Here is a 19,400-nt window from a genome sequence, read left to right on the forward strand (position 1 = left end):
GGGACTATCTCAGACTTCGAGAGCAGACAGACTGGGAATGAGACACTAACTGATTTTTTTACTTCAAAATAAATGTTATAAATTTTAACCGTTTTTCCTCCTGCATGTTTCCTATACGTATGTAGCAAAACAAGAAGTTTTAGAGCAGTGTTATTTTCTGAGGCATCCAAAACATGACCATGGAAAAACACTTTCTGATGGAAGGAGATTAAATAAAATTCCCTTTACTCTCAAATACAATGGGATATATACTTTAGATTGACTTTTGAGAGGTGAACTAAAACCTTCAAAGATAGATTTCATTCCAAATGAAATCTCTGTTGTTGCTTAGAAAGTCACAAATGGTTTAATGTAGGGTTTAATACTGGGTTGCTACCTTTTTGCTAACTATAATACCTTTAATAGGAAACTAATAAATGTGTTTGTGGTAAGTGGAAACATTACCAGGGTGTACAGAAATGTTTAGTGCCTGTAATTACCAAAAGAAAGAATTTCTTTTATAGGAAAGCATGAGAACTGACAGACACAAGTAACAAATTCTACTAAATTACATAGAACTATATGAAGCACATGTATCAGGCAGCCCCTTAAAATAGCCACCTCTTTATGTGAGCTGGGGAGGTGTGAAAGATGTCTGTCCTTTATTTCAAGAGAAGTTCGATACATGAGTGGTCTTATTGAAAAATAATAGCAAGAGGTTATGGTTGTATTTAAACTGACTGAAACAGCAATAATGCCATCATCATTGAAAAGATACTCTCTTCCGTTATAGCGATGTGTATTGGGGATGTTGCACAGATGTTACATGTGAAATTGCTTATTCTGAACTTGTCATGTTTGGCTGGCAAGTATCATTCAATACTCTGTCAAAGCATAAGTAATTTCCTCGCTTTGGAGCTGAAAATGTAATGCAAATGCTCAAAGAAGAAAAGGTGTGTGTATTTTTTAATTATACATGATTTTGAAAATTTCCATTTAATGTATTTATTTACCCTGATATTGTTTAATATGTGCTGATAGCCTATTTGGTATGCTTTTAGGTAGCATTGTAGAGGTGCAAAGATTAACCAGTTACAAATAGCTGCTTTCTGGACTGGTGGCATTTAAAGGTTAGTTTGCAGCCAAAGAGCATAGGCAGAAAGCTGTACTGCATTAAGATGGTACAAAGGAACAGGATTCAAGTCTTCTCTGAATAGGATGCAGCAGTGAGCTGGTTCTGACTTGGACCCAATGAAAAAAGGATTTAAACAGATGGGCAAGTCTAAGAGGGTTTGCTTAGGACTGATCTGTACAGCCCCTTGTGGAAGAAAGGACTCGCAAGTGTTAGAGCCTTGTTCCAAATCAGATTGTGTGGCAAAAGCAGCTTAGGTGCTTTGACAGTATGAATGCCTGGGAAGTCAACAGAGTTGTAGGATCAATTCATATTTTCTCTGTCCTATTTCCACAGGATATGTTGGATCCTAAAGAATGTGTCTGCTTGGTGCTTTACCACAGATAAAAGAGCAATAACAATTGAATTGAACAGGCATCAACTGCATTATTCTGTGCTTAATATTTTTAATAAGCATATTTTTCAGAGATTTTAATGGTTTCAGAACTATCTAGAAGGAAAGAGGACTTTCTATTTAATCTTGCAGTTTTTTATAGAAATCCACATGCATAATGAGGGGTCATGAATTTAAACATAGAATTATGTGTTTTTATGATTTGGGTCTTGCTGATCTTTGTACTTATTACACCTAAAGTAGTAGTTTTTTGTGTGTTTGCTGTTAATCAAGAGAGAAGCACAACTTTTATTTGTACTCCTAGTTAACTATTATTTCCTCAGAAATTACTTTTTTTCATAAGAAAGACTGAAACAAATAAATTTCTTTAGTAAGCCTATGCACTAGATAGTATGTGTGAATTGTAAAAACCATACTGCTAACTTTTTTCCCATTTGTTACCTGCAGGGAATTCAAGCACACCAAACAACTCCCTAATGGAAATACATTTATAGCAAATTTTATGTATTTCTTTTTTATTTTTAAAAATGAATGAGAAGACTGTTCCTTCAACAGTGTACAAACTAATTTTATTGGTTGAAAAAAAGGTTTCTGAATTTTTATAGAGTTCTCATTCATAGTTAGTTTTGTCAAAATAATTTATTAGATTGAAGACTTCTTCCAGAGATGTTGAAGTCTGATGCTTTGTGCCATGATGAAAAAGTAGTGCATGTTTCAGTTCAAGGCATTTCTGTTGCTGAAATTTTTAAATCCCTATTCCTGCAAATAGTTGTGGAGTGCCTGGCTGCACAAAAACGATAATAAATTTAGACTTTCAGCCCTAAAGTGATTGCTTAAAACAGGGGGAAAGATGAAGAACAGGTTAGGTGATATAAGGTTAATTGGTCTGGCTCTAAAGAGGAGGCTCTCAGTGCTGAGTAGCTAGAAGCTGTACAACTGGAAGTACTTTAATTTAAAATCCAGTGTAAAAACTTAATCAAATACATGCAGAAACACTTAAGAATCAATTCTTTTAATCATGGGTTTACTCTTCTCTCTATAGCACATCCATTGAATGTTTTGAGTTACAATTGTAGAAAACTACTTAGGCATGGCCAGAATAAGGGTACCAGACTTAAAGTGGGTACCTCTTATAATATTTGCCATGAAAGAAAAGCACACTTGAAGTTCTGTGTGGGTAAAAGGTCCCCATGGGGATGTCAGTTGGCATCTCTCTACATCAGAAGAGATGAAATTATTAATCAAACACAGTATTTTTGTTAGTCTTTGAATTAATTTGACTGCCTTCATGTGTATTTAGAGAAGGGAAAATGTAACAGATGCATCTTTAGAACGTTTAAGTTTAAAACCAAGACCCCTTCCCTTCTTCTTCTTTGTTTCCAGAACACCACAGAATTCCTGCTTTGGAAGAGGCAAGTTGGTTGCTGGGGAACATCAACCAGACTGGCTACTTTAGAGTTAATTACGATATTAGGAATTGGAGGCTGCTGATTAATCAGCTAACAAGGAACCATGAGGTAAGCTCCTCTTCTCATCCCTAAAATCTGCTTTCATAGGTAAACCTTCACTGTTTCATCACCCTAAATGGTTCAATTTTTGTGCTTGCCCCTCACAGGTTATCTCTGTCAGTAATCGAGCAGGCTTGATTGATGATGCATTCAATCTAGCCAGGTATGTTTTCCTAAAGATCATCTATCCTCATACACATTGCTGCAATAACTCATGCAACCATTAACTCAGCAGTTGAGTGTGTTTCAAAGTTAAGCATGTTTTAAACACACTTCAGTTCCCCTTCCCTGCCTTTTTTTTTTTTTTTTTTTTTGTACAGCACATAAACATGGTCTGTAGCACATTCACTACTCTTGATCAATAATTGCCGTAGGGTATTTCCGAGTCTGAAGAGATTTGATCAATTTTGCAGCAAGTTCAATTTAACACTTTGCAGATAAATAATCTCTTTCCTCTTTCTCTAATGAATGAGCGTTTTTTTTCTTCCGTTTCTGCTGGTTGTCCCACCTCTCCTTTCTTTTACCACTGATCCTTGTGCTTTATTTAATTTGAGATGGAAGGCACCTTCAAGCTTCAGTAATTTTGTTGCCCTAACTTGTACTGTTACATAATTTTTCCAGTATCTTTGTTTTCTTACAGTCTGCTAGAACATACTTTTTTTCCCTCTGTGGTGGTTTTCAAATGTAATGGAAAGGCAGTTCCATTGAGCATTTCTAGAATTTATTTAACCTTTTGTGTTTTATTATGATGACAGTTAATAATTAACACTTACAGTGCTGGTTAGGTAGTGCCTTCTTTACGAATGGAGGCAATGGATTGGTCCCCATTTTGCAATCCAGTCTATTGATAGTGAAAGTGTAAAATGAGACGAAAATAGTGGAACATTTGTAATTTTTGATTTTGAGGTACCTGGGAACATAGCATTAGTATAGGGTTTTAATTGCATAATTACAGATTTAGTTGCAAAATTGCAAATAATATGACTTTACTTGCACTGTCTGTCAAAGGTAGCATGAAAATAATTCCTGATACTTCTATCTTTATATTTAACTACAAATGGTCACTGGAGGTGTTTGGGATACAGTCACAGTGTCACAGCTCAGTGATTTTCTAGCATCACTGCAGTAAAACACAGTTGTGTGCCCTAACACTCTGTTCCTGCTACTAACATAAAGTAGTGATTAGCCCTTACTTAACAGTCTAGAGATGTTGTAGGGAAGGAGGTATCATGGGGAGATGTGTATCTATTTGCTTTTGGCACTGCCCTTCATTCTTGCTTTGTGACATCTTCCCATCGGTAGCAATAAAGAACTAGAAAGAGGTCATTACATCAGACTTCTGTATATTGTGATTTGTCTTCTCTCTGACTAGAAGAATATTGCAGATTATTCAGAAATATCTAGACTATTACAACTACCAAACGTTTAGTAAAGTCATAATCTGCTCCAATTTTATTTAATTTTGACACATCAGAGAAGTAGTGTGCAGTTACACAGAGCCAGTATTATCACCTTCTTTTTCCATGCACTGAATGTAGTCAGATGTGGCTAGACTTTCCTGAAAGTCTAGATCTTGAGAAAAGCTGTTTCTTAAGCCAGTTTTTGTAGGTGGGTGTTTTTCTTCTGAGTCAGTATTGAGCCAGTGCTCTAGGATGTCTTGTTCATAGAGTATTAAGTTGAGGTCTTGATTAAAGACCCAACATGCATTATCTGGCCAAGTTTTGTCTACCTAAAAACTACTCAAAAGATTAGATGAGTAATGCATTCCCCACTAATTTCTGAAGTACTTTAATGGGGAAATTTGGGGATACTAGATACTGCAGCTTTTTCAGCGGTAACTATACTAGAGCCTTGTGGAGTCTTTCACAAGATTTCACATTATAAAAATTTGACTTTGTTTTGGTAATGATGGTCTAGAGCAGACTGCTGCTGCATTTCATTTTCATGCACTGTGGGAAAAAAGTAGTGGAGCTATAAATGTATGTGCATAAATGGATATCACTTAAGAGGAAATATTCTTCCAATAGGAATATGTAGCTAGACTCCTGTTTCCAGAGACCTGTCAGTAGTGTTACCTTGAGTGTGTGCCTCATAATACAGTCTGATTGGAGGAAGGATCTGTTTGCAAACAGTAGATTTATGGTCTGTAGTTCAAGAGTAGCAATAAGATGTGTGGATCTGGCTAAACTTGCCATGTAGGGTATACTTCTTGTTGATCTTTCTTGCGTTACTCATCTATTATCTTCCTATTAAAAAAACAAACCCAAGCTATTATAGTCATGCTGAAGTTATTCTGATTGGCTGGCTGAAAATATGGTAACTTTTTAGGAAAAGCTTGATATTTTCTATTTTCATTCCTTTTTTCCCAGACAGAAAATTAAAAAAGACCAGGAATAGGCCTAATACTTGCTATGTTCCTTTATGATGAATAGGACTAGGAAGGCGCTGAGAAACATTTAGCAGTGTGTTGAGGGCTGGCCTTGATGTCAAAGCATCAGAGCTTCTTGGAATAAGAAACCAGTTGGAAAAGCTCTTGCCAGGACAGGCAATGGGAATTGAATCCTGATGATGCAGTGTGGTGCAGCTTCTCCTGCTGTGTCTAGTGCTTTGATGTGACACAGCAGTGTTCCTAAAACAAGCTTTGAGGGCTATCAGAATAACACAGACACTTTCAATTTTCTGAAGAAGTCACTGTTCGAAAGGCCACCATCAGCCTAAAAGCAGCTTAGCTTTCCCTTCCTCAGCTGCAAGGCACAGTGCAGAAAGTTGCCCCACTTTATTTTGGAGCAGTGCCATAGTTGGATGTTATCTGCCTCATGGGTGCTGTGCTGTTTCAGCCTTGTGTCAGGTGCACAGTGAGCATTTCTTCCTGCCCGTATGACATTACGTGATGGGGAGATTAAACATGTACACTTGTCTCTGTGACGTGAGAGAAGGTGAGTAACCTTGTTGACCAGACATAGAAGTAGTAATTGGTAGTTCAGAACTGATTTCTGAGAAGACTGGCCATTTTTCACAGTAATTCAGTCCTCAGTTTTGGTCCCTAGTTGCAGTGATCTGTTTTCTTCTTGTCTACAACTATAAACATGCATGTTTTGAGAGATGGAAGGGAACTGTAGAATACATACTTCAATTCTAATCCCTAGCTATTATTTTTAGTGTTAAAATAATGCAAAAATTAAAACATAATTTCTTAAATTCATGCTGGTTCTTTCAAAAATTACTTCTAATGTAAACAGTTCTTTTTACTGTACTGCGAGCACTGTATTTCTTCAAAATATTCTGTCCTTCTTAGAAACTTCTGAAGTACTTCCTAGTGTGCTCTTGAACTTGATATGGATAATACCAAAAGGTTTTGACTCAGTTTTTCCACTATTATAATATTGTCTGCCCTAAAATGATTATTTCTATGTTGTTATACTACTGATTGATTTTGTTTATAGAACGAGTGCAGCTTGTTCTTTTTAGTAAAATTTAATAATATTTAAATCTGGAGAAAAATGAAAATGCTCATATAAATTGTTTTGGAATGGCACATTTTTATTTTTTTAAGGTATGTTTGATTTCATTCCTCTGAAATGTTTATTATCTTTTTACTGTCCAGCATAGTGATTTTTGAAAATAAACAACATAAATGAATTGATATTACCAAGGAATATTTTAAGCTCTATAGCTTTTAATTTCCCTTTTTTTTTTTTTTTTTTTTTTTTGTCCATTTTATGTGAAAATACATTCCTTCATCTTTCTGCTTGCTGTATTTTGGTTGATATAACATCAAGAAGAGTTGAATAACAACAACAAAGAGCGGAATAATAACAAAAAAGTTTTAAAAGAAAGTTACAACTTGTTTGTTTTTCAGATTTTTAAGCCTAATTCTTGGCTGTAATGCATGGACATACCCTTAAGATCTGAAAAGCTGTAGCTTTGGCAGAACACACCTTATGGCAATTCAAGTTCCATGTTCTTGGGCAAGAACAATACCTTGACACTCCCTCTTCTCCTCTTCTGGAAGATTCTTTATCTTTTTGTTTGTATGAAGTTTCAGTAGAATTCAAAAATACGTTGATTCTTGTAAATTGTACTGGTAAATGTTGACTGAAAAAGCCCAGGAGCCAAGAGAAGACAAACAGAACTGTGGTTCTCTTTTAAGCCTAAACAGAGCAGAGGGCAGATAGGTAGCTCCAATAAGCCATGTCACAATAAATAACACAAGTTGAACTATTTCATAAGAGTGTGAGGAATGTTGTCAACTTCTCACATCTTTCTCTTCCTTAGGATAAGGGGTCAGTTAGTGTCTATGTAAGGTGGGATGCCTCCCAGTTTACTTTAGGCATCCCTAGGTAGATCTGTAAATCTGGCCTTCTCACCTTGTAGTGCACTGACAGTTAATGGAGAGAAACATGCACCTGACCTCTCAAAACCACTTAATCACATAAGATAAATGACTCACTTAATGTTAGAAGTGTTGTGTCACCCCTGGTTCTTCCCTGATGGGCTCTAAATCTTCATAAAAGAAGATTTAAACTGGTTGATGTAATCAGTATTATGTGAAAGAAAAAGGTCTGGTTTATGTTTAATGTTAATCAGTGTTGAATCAGATGTGGCTGTGAAATATCTCTTTTGCTGTCATCTGAAATAGCTGTTGTTGTTTCTAGTTCTGTAAGTGCTGAATGGAAAACATGAAGCAGTGTCATTGATAATTGTTCTTTGGCTCAAAGGATGGATGACTGTGTTGGAGTGCTGTCCATTTCATGCTGGACACGTGCTGTAGTGGTTTCACATTCACTGAATTCTGTTCTGCCAAATTTAGTGTAGGGGTTTGAGTGTCTACTCTCTTTTCCCTCTGGGAGAGAGGATTTGGGAGAAAAAGGCAAAACAGGCCCAACTTAAGGTAAACAAACAGTTTTATTAACACACACTGAGAAAAAAAAAAAAGGAAAAAACTCAAATTAAACTTCTAAGCCAACCCTTTCTCCTACCACAAACTGTTCACTTTCCCACACAACATAGAGAGAAAACTATGATTTTCAGTCAGTTTCAACCATCTAAACATAATCTTGCATCGCTTTGGGAGAGGAGTCTCTCTAGAGTTTCATGGAAATGCCACAAGAAAAAGTCGTGTGGGTCTCAATGTCACAAATCTGCAACAGCCTGGAATTTTGCAGATTTGTGCAGTCCACCCATTAGCAGCCTTCCCCCGGCTACTCATGGGTGTCCCAGCGTATTTGGGGTACCGTGTAAGAATGCTTCTTCTAGTATAAAACAAGAATTCTCTTCTTCTATCTCTAAAATCATCTCTATCTCAAAAGAAATAGAGACCTATTAGCCCAGGAGCTAGGGCTTCAAATCTCTTTCTCTCTAGAATCATCTTTGTCTCAAAAGCTGAGACCTCCTTATTTTTATCACAGGAGCCAGAGGCTTACTCTATTCAAAATTCTCAATTAAATCTCAGTTATATATTCAACCTTTGGCTAGAACCTGCATTCCTCCAAACAGCATTATTATATTACAAGAAATAGCCCGTTTCTCCATGGTTTACATCCAGAGAAATCCAGTCAGAAGTGTTCACTTCCTCCATCCCTTCTTCCAGTAGTCTTTATCAATTCTTTTACTGAATTTGTCTCAAGCTGTCTCTCTACGTTTTAAATCACTCTCTTTTCCATGGAGGAAAGGGGTAATGTCTTTGCCCAGAGTCTGTGTTTCTCTGGAGCTGGCTCCTGCTGTGGAACTTCAGAGCTGCACTGGTGATGGTGGATGGTGGGAAGCATGCTCAGGAACGCTGATAGATGCCTCCCTGGGGCCGGCGGACCAGCAGCCCAGCCAGGACACGGCCCAGCCAGGGCGGGCCTCTCCCTGCCGCTGCCACAGCCCCTGGCGTGGGGCCAGCAGGGCTGATCTGCAGCCTCCCCTTCCCCCCGTGGGCAGCCCAGGGCCGGGGAGAGGGGGCACGGCCAGCCTGGGCCAGTGCTCACAGCAGCGGTCCCCGGGGGCCCGGCTGGGCATGGCCCCGACTGCCTCTAACTTATGATGGGATGTTAACTTCTGGCCAGCCAGAAGAGCAAAAGGGCCAAGCCGCCTGGGATCCCCTGATTTAAGCCTGGGCTCTCCAGAGGCGTAAGTAACTCTTTAGTTGGTCAACCAAGCTGTCAACACCTGCTACAACTTCCTTAGGAAAAAACCCCTCACATCCATGCTAAACTACCACACATGCACAGATTAGGGGCAGATTGAGTCACAGTCTCTTCAAATGAAGCTTACCTCTGTAGGCTTCACAAATATGGAGAGCTGTATCAGAAATGAGCAACGAGAAAAAATTGTACCTTCAAAATTTTCTGTGAACTAAGTGACTTCCATGCTGTAGATGGCCGTCATAAGTGTTCCTCTCTATCAGAATTTCCTACACCAGACCAAAACCAGGGTCCTGGTGCAAATAGAAATATGTTGAGTTATGATGATTGTTTTCCTGCTGTAAAACAATTCTTTGTGGCTTGTTTCTTTCCTAGCTGTGAGTTCTGCTGACTCTATAAAACCCAAGGCTGAGGGCAAGGGAAAAGGCAGTACCAGCCTACTTTTCAATATATAAATCCAAATTATCTCCTGTGACACAAATTTATCTTTAACAGCTGGCACATTTGACTCCAAGATTGATTCCAGAAGTAAAATACTGAAGTAAGCTAATGCTGACTCCAGATCACTTTCTCACCAACTTGTAGAGAGGAATTAATTTAAAAAGTAAGTCTTGCTTAATCAAGTATGGCCTTTTGGATCTGGAAAATCATGTCTTTAGAACCCCTATTTTATTGTTTCTTTAAAAATTAATTCCTGGCTGTGGAGTCTTGACACTCTGGCAAAAAAACTCATTTTATCCATTCATCTACCTCAGGCAGCAACACTGTACATAATGATAAGCTGTTCTTATTTCTGGAATTGAGAGTTATCTTGTAGCTAAGCCTATAGTTTGTATACTTCCATATAAAATCCAGAATTATTACTGCTAAATTGGAAAAATGTTTTCTTGAAATGTCTGATGGAAATACATGCATAGCAAAACTAAACTATGGAGTTGAAATTATCTTCATTGCTGTTTTCCTTCACAGAGATTAAGATTTCCTTTCTTGTAGCATTTGAAGTCTTCCAAGGTATGAGGCTAACTGGTTCCACGATACATTTGTTTGTGCTACTTCAAGTCCTGTTCAGCGTAATGTTGGGGAGAAATCAAGGGATTTGAGGGCCTGTGTGAAATGCTGGGTCTGGATGATAAGTAGATGACTAAGGTAGAAATTCTCAGCATAATTAATGTACTTCAGTATGCTTCAAAATTTCAACAGCCATATTCAGCGATGTTGACTTTGTTTTTTTGGGCTATCCAGAAACAGTCATAGAGGATCCATTTAAATTAGTAAACTGCACTTTGACTTTAGCCTTTGTCTTTGCTCCTGATTGCATTTTCTAATAGTTCAACTCAGAAGAAAACAAGATGTGTTATGCAGCTCCCTTAATTAGTGCCTCTGAGTACCAACTGAGGGAGTGAGTATTAGATCAATACTTTGTATCATGCTTGATTAATAGTGGTATAGATTTACTGTTTTAATAAATGAGGCCTCATCTGAATTATTTCAGCAGATGCCGTAGTAACTCCCATTCACTGTCAGGCAGATTTTTGTGATGGTTCACTAGCAATTGATTTAGATGTGCTTTCCTGCAGAAGTTGTTTAGTTTTTGACATAAATACTGTCTCAGTAGGCCAAAGTAGCTGTGCTTTTTTAGAGAAAATAGAAAGTTACAATTATTTTAAGGTAGCCATCATTCATTCCATATGCTGCACGTCAGTCCCTATGTTCTGTGACATGTCTCTGCATTGGTATGTGCTTTATGTGAAGATAAATATTTTGGCTAACATTTGTATGTGTTCATAACAGAAGGAATCAAAGCAATTCCGGCAACTAAGCACACTAAAAGTCAATTCTGCTTTTGTAGTATGTATCACTTGTGCATCTGATCTGTTATGTACCTAAAGGCAGTAAAGCAAATTGTACAGCACATTCCAGGGAAGTGTTGGTGCTGTGAGAGCATCTTGAAAGATAGAAATATCTGCTGAGAGTCAGGGAGGAAGTTGAAGACTCTTCAGCGTGTACTAAAAACCCTGTAGATCTGACTGCAAAGTGTTTAATGCAGAGGGAAGGTCTTGGTCTAGTCATATCTGAGCAAAGTTTGCCTAAATTATTTCCGGTACTTCTGACTAATTATAGCAGTAATTGTTTTATCCTGTAAACTACATTAACTCTATTCTTAGCCAAACCCAGAATAAACTGCCAGGAAGACTTGACTCTGGTTTCAAGGGAGTGGCATAGTTATTTTTAGCCAATGGTTGTTAACTCACTGTCTTTTTACCACATAGTCTTAGTCTCGTAGTTCAAGCTGGTCTCTGAAGTCAGCTTGGTATGGATGTATCCTTGTTGCATGTATCCCAGGGGGTGCTGTGTAATGAGAGGGAAAAGGAACAGTCTCTGAAATTTGTTTTGGGTGCATTAATTGAACCAGTCTGAATTATGCTTCAAAAAAAACTTGAGTTTGAGGTTAAACAAGAAGAGTTCATGAGTAGAGCTTGCTGAAGGCTTCTTTTCAACTTCAAGTACTGGAAATAGAGCTAGGAGCTGCAAATATGGCTTGAGGAATCTGTGTTGGTGGGACAGGGGGAAGTCTTTGTACAGCCTCAAAGCCTGTGGCATTCTTTGGGGGCCCTATCCTCGCACAGTAAGGATACATGCATTCCCTGAGACTTCATCTCGTTTACATAGCCCTTTTAACTTCCCCACAGCTGCCCGATTAGCTCTAGTCTCTACCTCTCCCAACTGTTCTCTCAAAATAAGCAGCTTTTTTGAGCTCTTACCCCAGAACCCGATTCCTTTCCTTTCTGTGTGTCTGACAGGACTAATATGGAGACCGAAAAGTCCTGGTACACTGCTTAAGGTGGCAAAAACAAGCCGCTCTGAGAAGCTGGAGATGCTGATCTAAACGCGCTGGCTTTTCTAACATCAGAAAAGGGTATATGAATGAAGGCATAAACCGACTTTTCTAGTCATAAAAGACAATACTGATGCCTCACTAACATTAAGAAAGAAGTCTGTTACCACAGGCTACTGACTGCTTGTCTTGCTGTTTTCACCTGACTGCACCATTGCTTCTCAGAAATGATCCTACTTTTTGAGCTTATCTGATTGCTGTTGGCCAGGATTGTTGTCTAGAGGAGGTCTGGTGTTTGTCCATGTATGCTCTTTCTGCTGGAATATTTTAATTGATTAGCTCCTTCCTATCTGGCTAGAAGTATGTTTCCCTCTACCCAGAAATCAAGCAGTAAATGACAGGAAGGAATGTGTTATGGCGAAGGCACAGGGACTGAAGAAACCTGGCATGCTCTATCTGCTGTAGCCTTCCTGCGTGATCTTAGTAAAATCACTTAAATTGTTGGTGTCTTCTTCCTCTCTGCAAAATGGAGATAAGAAAATAGGGTTTGAGAGAATTTCAGAGAATCTTTTGATTATAAATATGTTTATTGGGAATTGCCTTTAGAAAAGGAATATCCAATTCTGTAGATATTCTGGCAAACAAAATTTGTATTGTACGTGTATGTTCTCAAGATCAGAGTTCTGTGCTATCCATATGAAGCTTCTAGCTTTTAAACACGTATTTCACTTGGCTGACTGATATGCAAATTATAAACATTAGACCAGGCAAACAGGGAGTGATGAAAAAGTATTGTGGATTATAATAAACTAACTTAATTTTGATTCTGCTGAAACATACTCTCATAGATACCATCACCTGTTGACAACTTAATGAATAGAAGAGCTGTTTCATTCTACCCTTCCCAACAAAAATCACCAAGAAAGAAAATAAATAACACTTAATAATAATTGAGTCATCTGAAATGGATGTCTATTAGCCCCTGAAATACATTAGAATCTCTTTACTTAATTTAACTCTGTGAATTACATACTTCTCAAGAATCATTGTTTCATGATGATGGAAAAACATGACATACCTTACTGCATAGCCTTAATTTTTAGCAGTAAGATTATTCCTTTTCTTCTTGTATTACTCCTTTTTAATTAATTTTTTCCTTCATGTGGGGAAGAGGAAAGGAGAGAGTGTGAGCTACAGTTTGAAGGGTTTTTTTACACGCATAGAGGGGTTCACATTTGAGGTTTTCTTCTGTTTTCAACAGAGATGAGTAATTCAAATTGATATTAGTCTTTGCTTATGTGGCAACTCTAAAACAGTGCAAGATAATTTAAGCCACATAATACTCTGATAATTACATTGAATTTGAACTATTCTTTGTAGGATGCTTATAATGCTCTTGTGTGGAGTTGAATGTCACTTGAAGAGTCCTTAAATATTTTGCATGTGAGAAAACATAATAAAAAGCTGGCTGTACTTAAAACTGTCTTACTCTCTGAATCTTTTAATGTTGGAGAGGTTGAATGCTAATTAAATGTAGTTCTTAAAATGATCTTGTAAGCCAGAACTTGCTGTTGTATTCATCAAAGGGCACATATGCATTCCTCTCCTGTTTACATGGGAGTCCATAACGCATACAGATCATAATGTCTCCATCAAGTCACTTTGGCATGTTAGAAAAATAAAGTCCTTACATGGTCTTTACAAAAAATCAGGCCAATCCTGGGAGGGGAGATTATTCTTTGGTACTGGAGATCACAGGGCCTTTTTTACAGATTGTCCATTAGTTTTCTATGATAAAACATTCTGTCTGCTGCTTCTGTGGTTGAACATGGATGCCTGTCATCCTAAGTTTTTAATCCTTGGCTTCTAGCCTTGCAGGATTTGAAGGGGAAATCTGTGACTACAAGAGTTAATTTCCCAGTTGTATGGGTCACCTTGCCCAAAGCTATTTTTGACATGTCAACATTTATGTTTTTACTCAGCTCTCAAGGAATTGCTGTTAAAAGGCTGTGGGAAAGAATATCCTGACTACACTGGTAGAGACACCAGTCCTTGATAGGTCTTGAAAAAATGAAAAAGGCAGATACAGTTATATGTCGATGTTTATTGGTGTGAAGTTTCTCTGTGAGTTATTGTAATCCACCCACTTAAGGTAAAAGAATGAATCAGCTGTCTCTGGGAGTTAATGACTATCGTCTAATTATTCATATATTGCACATGCACAGAAACAGAAGTGGTGTTATTCTGAGTTGCACATCTGTGTTCTGAAGAGCTACTTTTTACCCCTTCAAAATTACCCAGACAAAAAGCTAGTCATGTTTTACACATTTCTAAGAAACAGACGAAGCAGGGTGGGTTTTAAACCAGCAGCAAGTAAATCACCTCATTTCCATTGTTTCTGTAATGCAGACCAGTTTGCTGCCAGCTTGGATTTTCTAATTTTGATTTAAACACATGACTTAAAATGCCTTTGTTGGGTGGTGGGACTAAAGGATTTATGGTGCCCTTGTACGTGGGACTCTCATCACTGTATGGCAACCCTGTAGTTTTTGTGACAGAATCTGTTTGACTGGTGCTGGATTTATGATAGAGATAATTCAGAACAGAGTAATAATTTTCCCTTGGCAATTACACTACCATTTGGTACTTTGTCCCTAAGGGGAAAATGAATGTGCTGGGATCTGTCCATAAGTTCAGTGGCTCAGTGTAAAGAACAAATCAAGGTCAGAATGCAGTTGAATACGCACTGATGTTTCATAATATAATCTAGATCCTCTGCTTTTATCAGACTCATTAAAAGCTCATGTAATTTAAAGATTTTTTTTGATTGCCATGAGATTTTTATTGGGAATTCTTTCTGAGGGATATTTCATTACCATGTTCAGTACTTTCTTTTTCTGTTCATTGCCTCTTTTCTCTGTAGCAGTGGCCACTGTAGCAACTTCTTCAGTGTAAGGAGGATAGTACCTTGCTAAGCATGTGTGCTTATGATATTGTATGATATGATATCATAAGCCACATAATACTTATATATTATAACTTCTGGAAAATCTGTTTCCACCTCTGTCCTTTAATAAAAAGGATAGATTATGCTTTCAATACGGTTCATCAGCCGTCTCCTTCAGCATGAAAAACCTGCTGAACCAGGATGTTTGTCTAGAAGTAATTTGTCTCATAACTAAACCAGATCTTTTTGCCAGTCCATGTTCTTCTTCTGTTCTCCCTGTCAGTTTGGCATGCAACTGTGAAATCAGGAACCCAGATAATAAGACACCAGTCACGTGGTGCTGTGTTTCTAATACATGCTCTTGTGTGTAGGGCTGATTGCTGAATGATTGACAGGGTCACAAACTGATGGGAGAGCAATGTAAAAATTATGTAAAAATTGGTAAAGTTATGTAAAAATTGGTAAAGAAGCATCTCAAATGTGATCTTGTTGGTTAAATTTTGCTTTTGTAGTCATGTCTTTCAAATGACTCAATATGGCTTAGAGAGGGCGTGTAGAGGCTGTTTTAAGTCTAGGCTGCTTTCTGTATGACCTGTGATGTCAAATCAAAACTCTCTAATCTGAAACACTATAAAGAGGGATGTCTGCTTTTTATAGTTTATACTGAAGATATGTAAACAGCAGATCGTTTTATATATAACATGAAATGGATCTGTTGGTACTCTTCTATTGGTATTTACAGGGCAAAAGATCAGAGCTATGATATTCTTGTCTCCTCTTGGCAGAGCAGTACTGAAATAGTAGTGTTCCTAGGATATCCATTGGTAGAGACCTATATAAACAAAACAAATTTCTCTCAGGAACGCCGCTGGTATGAATCTGCTTTGGGTAAGGAGACACTAGATGAGTTCTTAAAGCTCTTTTAATTCTAGAAACTATAGATGAAGTTTTGTAAATTTTTTAACCTTGTCTTTGAGAAATGTTTTAGCTGAACATCAGTATGCTTTCAGCATACTGTTTATGTGTCAACACTGTTTAATTTAACAGTTTTATCTGTTTTCATATTTGCCAAAACTATCCCAGGTTCCTCTGCAGAATTTTTTAAGGAAGAGATACATGTTTGCTAAGATTCTCAGGTGGCTGCTGGAAACATACCTAGAGAAAACTGTGCCTGTTTCAGACTAGACGTAAGGTGGAACATCACAGTATTTCTGTGGTGTTTATGCTTGTTACCTGGTTTCAGTCTAGCTCATAATCAGTTCTTTTCCTAGTGATAGACAATATTTCAATTTTCCTCCAAGATGGCTAGGCTAGAAAAGAACCCGTCTCTTAGCCCTGACTCTCATGCATTTGGACTTTGACAGGCAATATCTGATAATAATTTTGCTGGACTTAAAGATAGTAATATGATTGATGGCTAAAAACACACAAGAAAAATATGGATTTCTGTCACTGACCTTGAAAGAGAGAGTAATAAGTCAAGCTGCATGTGTAGAGTATGTAGTAAACATACTCTCTGTAGTACCTTTGAGTGAACATTTCTAGGCAATTATATGACAGGGAAATTATTTTTCAGTATTGATTTTGATGGGAAAGTTGCTACTTTTAGTTTTCTTATTATTGTTAGAATAATTTTGAAACATTTCTGTTCAGCATTTCCACAGATTGGTGTTTTTCAACAGAGTTCACAGAGATACTGTTCTGCCTTCTTTCATCATTTTGGTTATTGTCATACTCCATAAATGCTTTTTGCTGACCAGATCCTATCTAACCATCTTTGAACCTAGTTCTTCCAGGCTAGTGAAGGAGAATCCTGGAATCATGCTCGCACCCTTTGTCTGGTTTGCCACTGTTCAAGTCAGCCCAGTGTATGTTGCTGAATACAGTATTCCCTGGGAAAGAAGAGTCTTGAAGTCACTCTTGGCACTGGACAAGCTTTTAGTGTAAACTAAAATAGTGTGATTGTACTAAAATACAAAAGTTAAGAAACCAGTTGTGCTTTGTGAAGATGCAGAATATTAGAGCATAGCTCACCACACTGCTTTATCGAGGTTCTGTCTTCTGCTGACCTGGTTGTCATGGTGGCCATGCTGCCTCCTGGGACACTTCACACAGGTCCTAGATCTGTGATCTGGATTTTAGGACTTCTTATGCATTTTATGGTTCATGTCTTTTATGGTTTAGCGTGAGAGTTTCTCCTTATATCCTATTTTCTCAATTGTGAATGTAAAGAATTAGCAGCCCTAGTGTTTGACCTTACCCTTGCTAAAATATATATATATATTTATGTATTTAGGGTATTAAAACTGTAGTATATAGTTAGTACTGTAGTATATAGTTAATAATTTATAACATACACATTATAGGCCAATTTTAATACAAAAAGATGAAACAATAAACATACTTACTATCTCTTGACAGGAGCTATTTAATGCCAAATAATCTAGGAATGCAGTGGATTTGGAGTAAAAAGTTTGTAAACACAGCTTAGCAACTAGGATAAAAGAATAGGGCTATCATGATTTTCTGTGGGCATCCATGAAATAAAACACTGTATAATATAAAGAACATTCTGCCGAGGTAGTGTTCCAGAAGCACTTAAGTTTTCTTCAGGAAAGTTGCTGTCTTAACTGCTACTGTAAGAGGATTTGAGATACGTCTCTGCTTGAGTTCTCTCAGAGGTTCGTCTTAGCATCTGTACTGCCTAGCATGTGCTCACAGAAGAATTTAAAATTAATTGTAGCAACCATATCCACTTTTCCTCTAAACCATGTTCTGAAGTGATGAATTTGTTGTCATTTATATAATAATGACAAGCATCTCCCTTCATCCCCAAGAATCTTTCATCTCCCTTCATCCCCGAGAATTCCCCTTCATCCCCATCCCTTCTCTCGGGATGGATTGGTTGATGTGTGGTTGAGGGGGTGATTCTGATGATACTGAGCATAAGCTCTTTCTAGGGTCGTACCCTGAAAGAGAAGGAGGGTCAGGAGTAAACAGGAAAAAATCTAATTTTGCCACAATCTGTTTGTGTAAGTTGCACAATACTCTTAGAGAAACAATAGGAAAAGTGGGAGTCAGGAAGTGAGATAGGCATAATTGAATAGTCTGATAAATTTGGAAGTTAGAAGCAGTGAGTGATGAGAATAACAGCTGTTGTGAACAGGATGAGTGAATATCATCATCCAAGAATCATGATTTTGAAACTTACCAGGAAGCTCTGAGCTCAGGAATAAGAGATAGGATCTCTGAGTTCACTTCTTATGATTCTTTATGGAGAAGTTAAGAAGAACTAATCTGTTTGTTTTGCAGTGTTGATTTCCTTTTTGCATTTAGTATAGGTAGATTTAATTTCAAAACATGAACTTAAATGTCCATTTATGCAGCTATAATAAATATTAATCTGTTTATTCCTTGAGCAGCGTGTTTCCTAGAGGTATTCCTCTTGTTTCTTACTCCATACTTTTTCATGTCAATCAAATTATCAGTAAAAATAATCACAAATTCTCTTAGAAACTAATTGTATATATGCAACTTTAAGATAGTTTACCTATTTGCTAACATTACCTCCAGAATTTCTAACTGCAGTCAGTCCACCATACTTATGGCTCCATTAATTACGTTTAGAAATCTTTACAAAGTATTAAGGCATGGAACTCATATTAATGATAGTCTGCTACTTCAGAAACAAGACCTATTAAATGGACTAACCTTCTGTCTTCGGATGTGTTGGACTTTCTCCACTGCCTACTCTAAAGGCTTGGCCACTTTCATTTCAAATCTGCTCAGTTCCTCAGTTGGCACAGTGGGCTCCCCAAGTGATCTTGTTTTTCATGCTTGAGTATGTGCTGGAACCAGAGTTGAAAACAGAGCTAATAAAATGTGGACAAAAATCACATGGAGCAGACTGGAGGGTGGGATGGATACTTTTGAAATCTGTTACATGAACTCACTTATTTCCTGAGAACATGAAGGGAACAGAGTATAATTCTTCCAATAGATAGTGTAAAAAAATGGTTGATTTTTATGTCGTTAAAGTGTGTTGAGTTGATCATGTTTTTCTGCATTTTAATGTGCATGATGTGGTGCACATTGCAAGAAAACAAACTATTTCAAGCAGCAAGGCAGCTTTTACATGTTACTACAGCAGAGATAAAATTTTATATTAACAGGTATGCAATGGTTAATTTCTGTACTAATATGTGTAATTTTGTTTGCTGTATATGTACTTTTCTTCCACACTGATGGAAATTGAAGGACATTCGCATTGAAGGAGAAAAACTAGTCTGTGAAGCTATATCATAGTGTAGCCTATTAAACTGAACTTTGTGCAATCTACCTTGCTGATTTTAACTGTTTAATGAAAAGAGAATCATCTCCTCTCTAGGCAGATAGTTATCTCCTTTGGGATTTAAACACCTGCATCAGGAGAAGAGCAGACAATGTGTTTCTGGAAAGTTCACACCCACAGGGTTG

At 37.5% G+C, this 19,400-nt stretch overlaps 1 protein-coding gene across 1 annotated transcript in view; it reads left to right on the forward strand.

Annotated features, from left to right (window-relative positions):
• Positions 1–19,400, forward strand: part of TRHDE (thyrotropin releasing hormone degrading enzyme) — a 206,701-nt gene that overhangs the window by 161,518 nt on the left and 25,783 nt on the right. The window contains exons 11-12 of the mRNA XM_066319185.1: positions 2,889–3,022; positions 3,121–3,176. Of these exons, the coding sequence (XP_066175282.1) occupies positions 2,889–3,022; positions 3,121–3,176 (190 nt within the window). The remainder of the gene's footprint in view (positions 1–2,888; positions 3,023–3,120; positions 3,177–19,400) is intronic.

The sequence above is a fragment of the Sylvia atricapilla genome, chromosome 5, assembly GCF_009819655.1.
Source record: "Sylvia atricapilla isolate bSylAtr1 chromosome 5, bSylAtr1.pri, whole genome shotgun sequence".
Taxonomy (NCBI): domain Eukaryota; kingdom Metazoa; phylum Chordata; class Aves; order Passeriformes; family Sylviidae; genus Sylvia; species Sylvia atricapilla.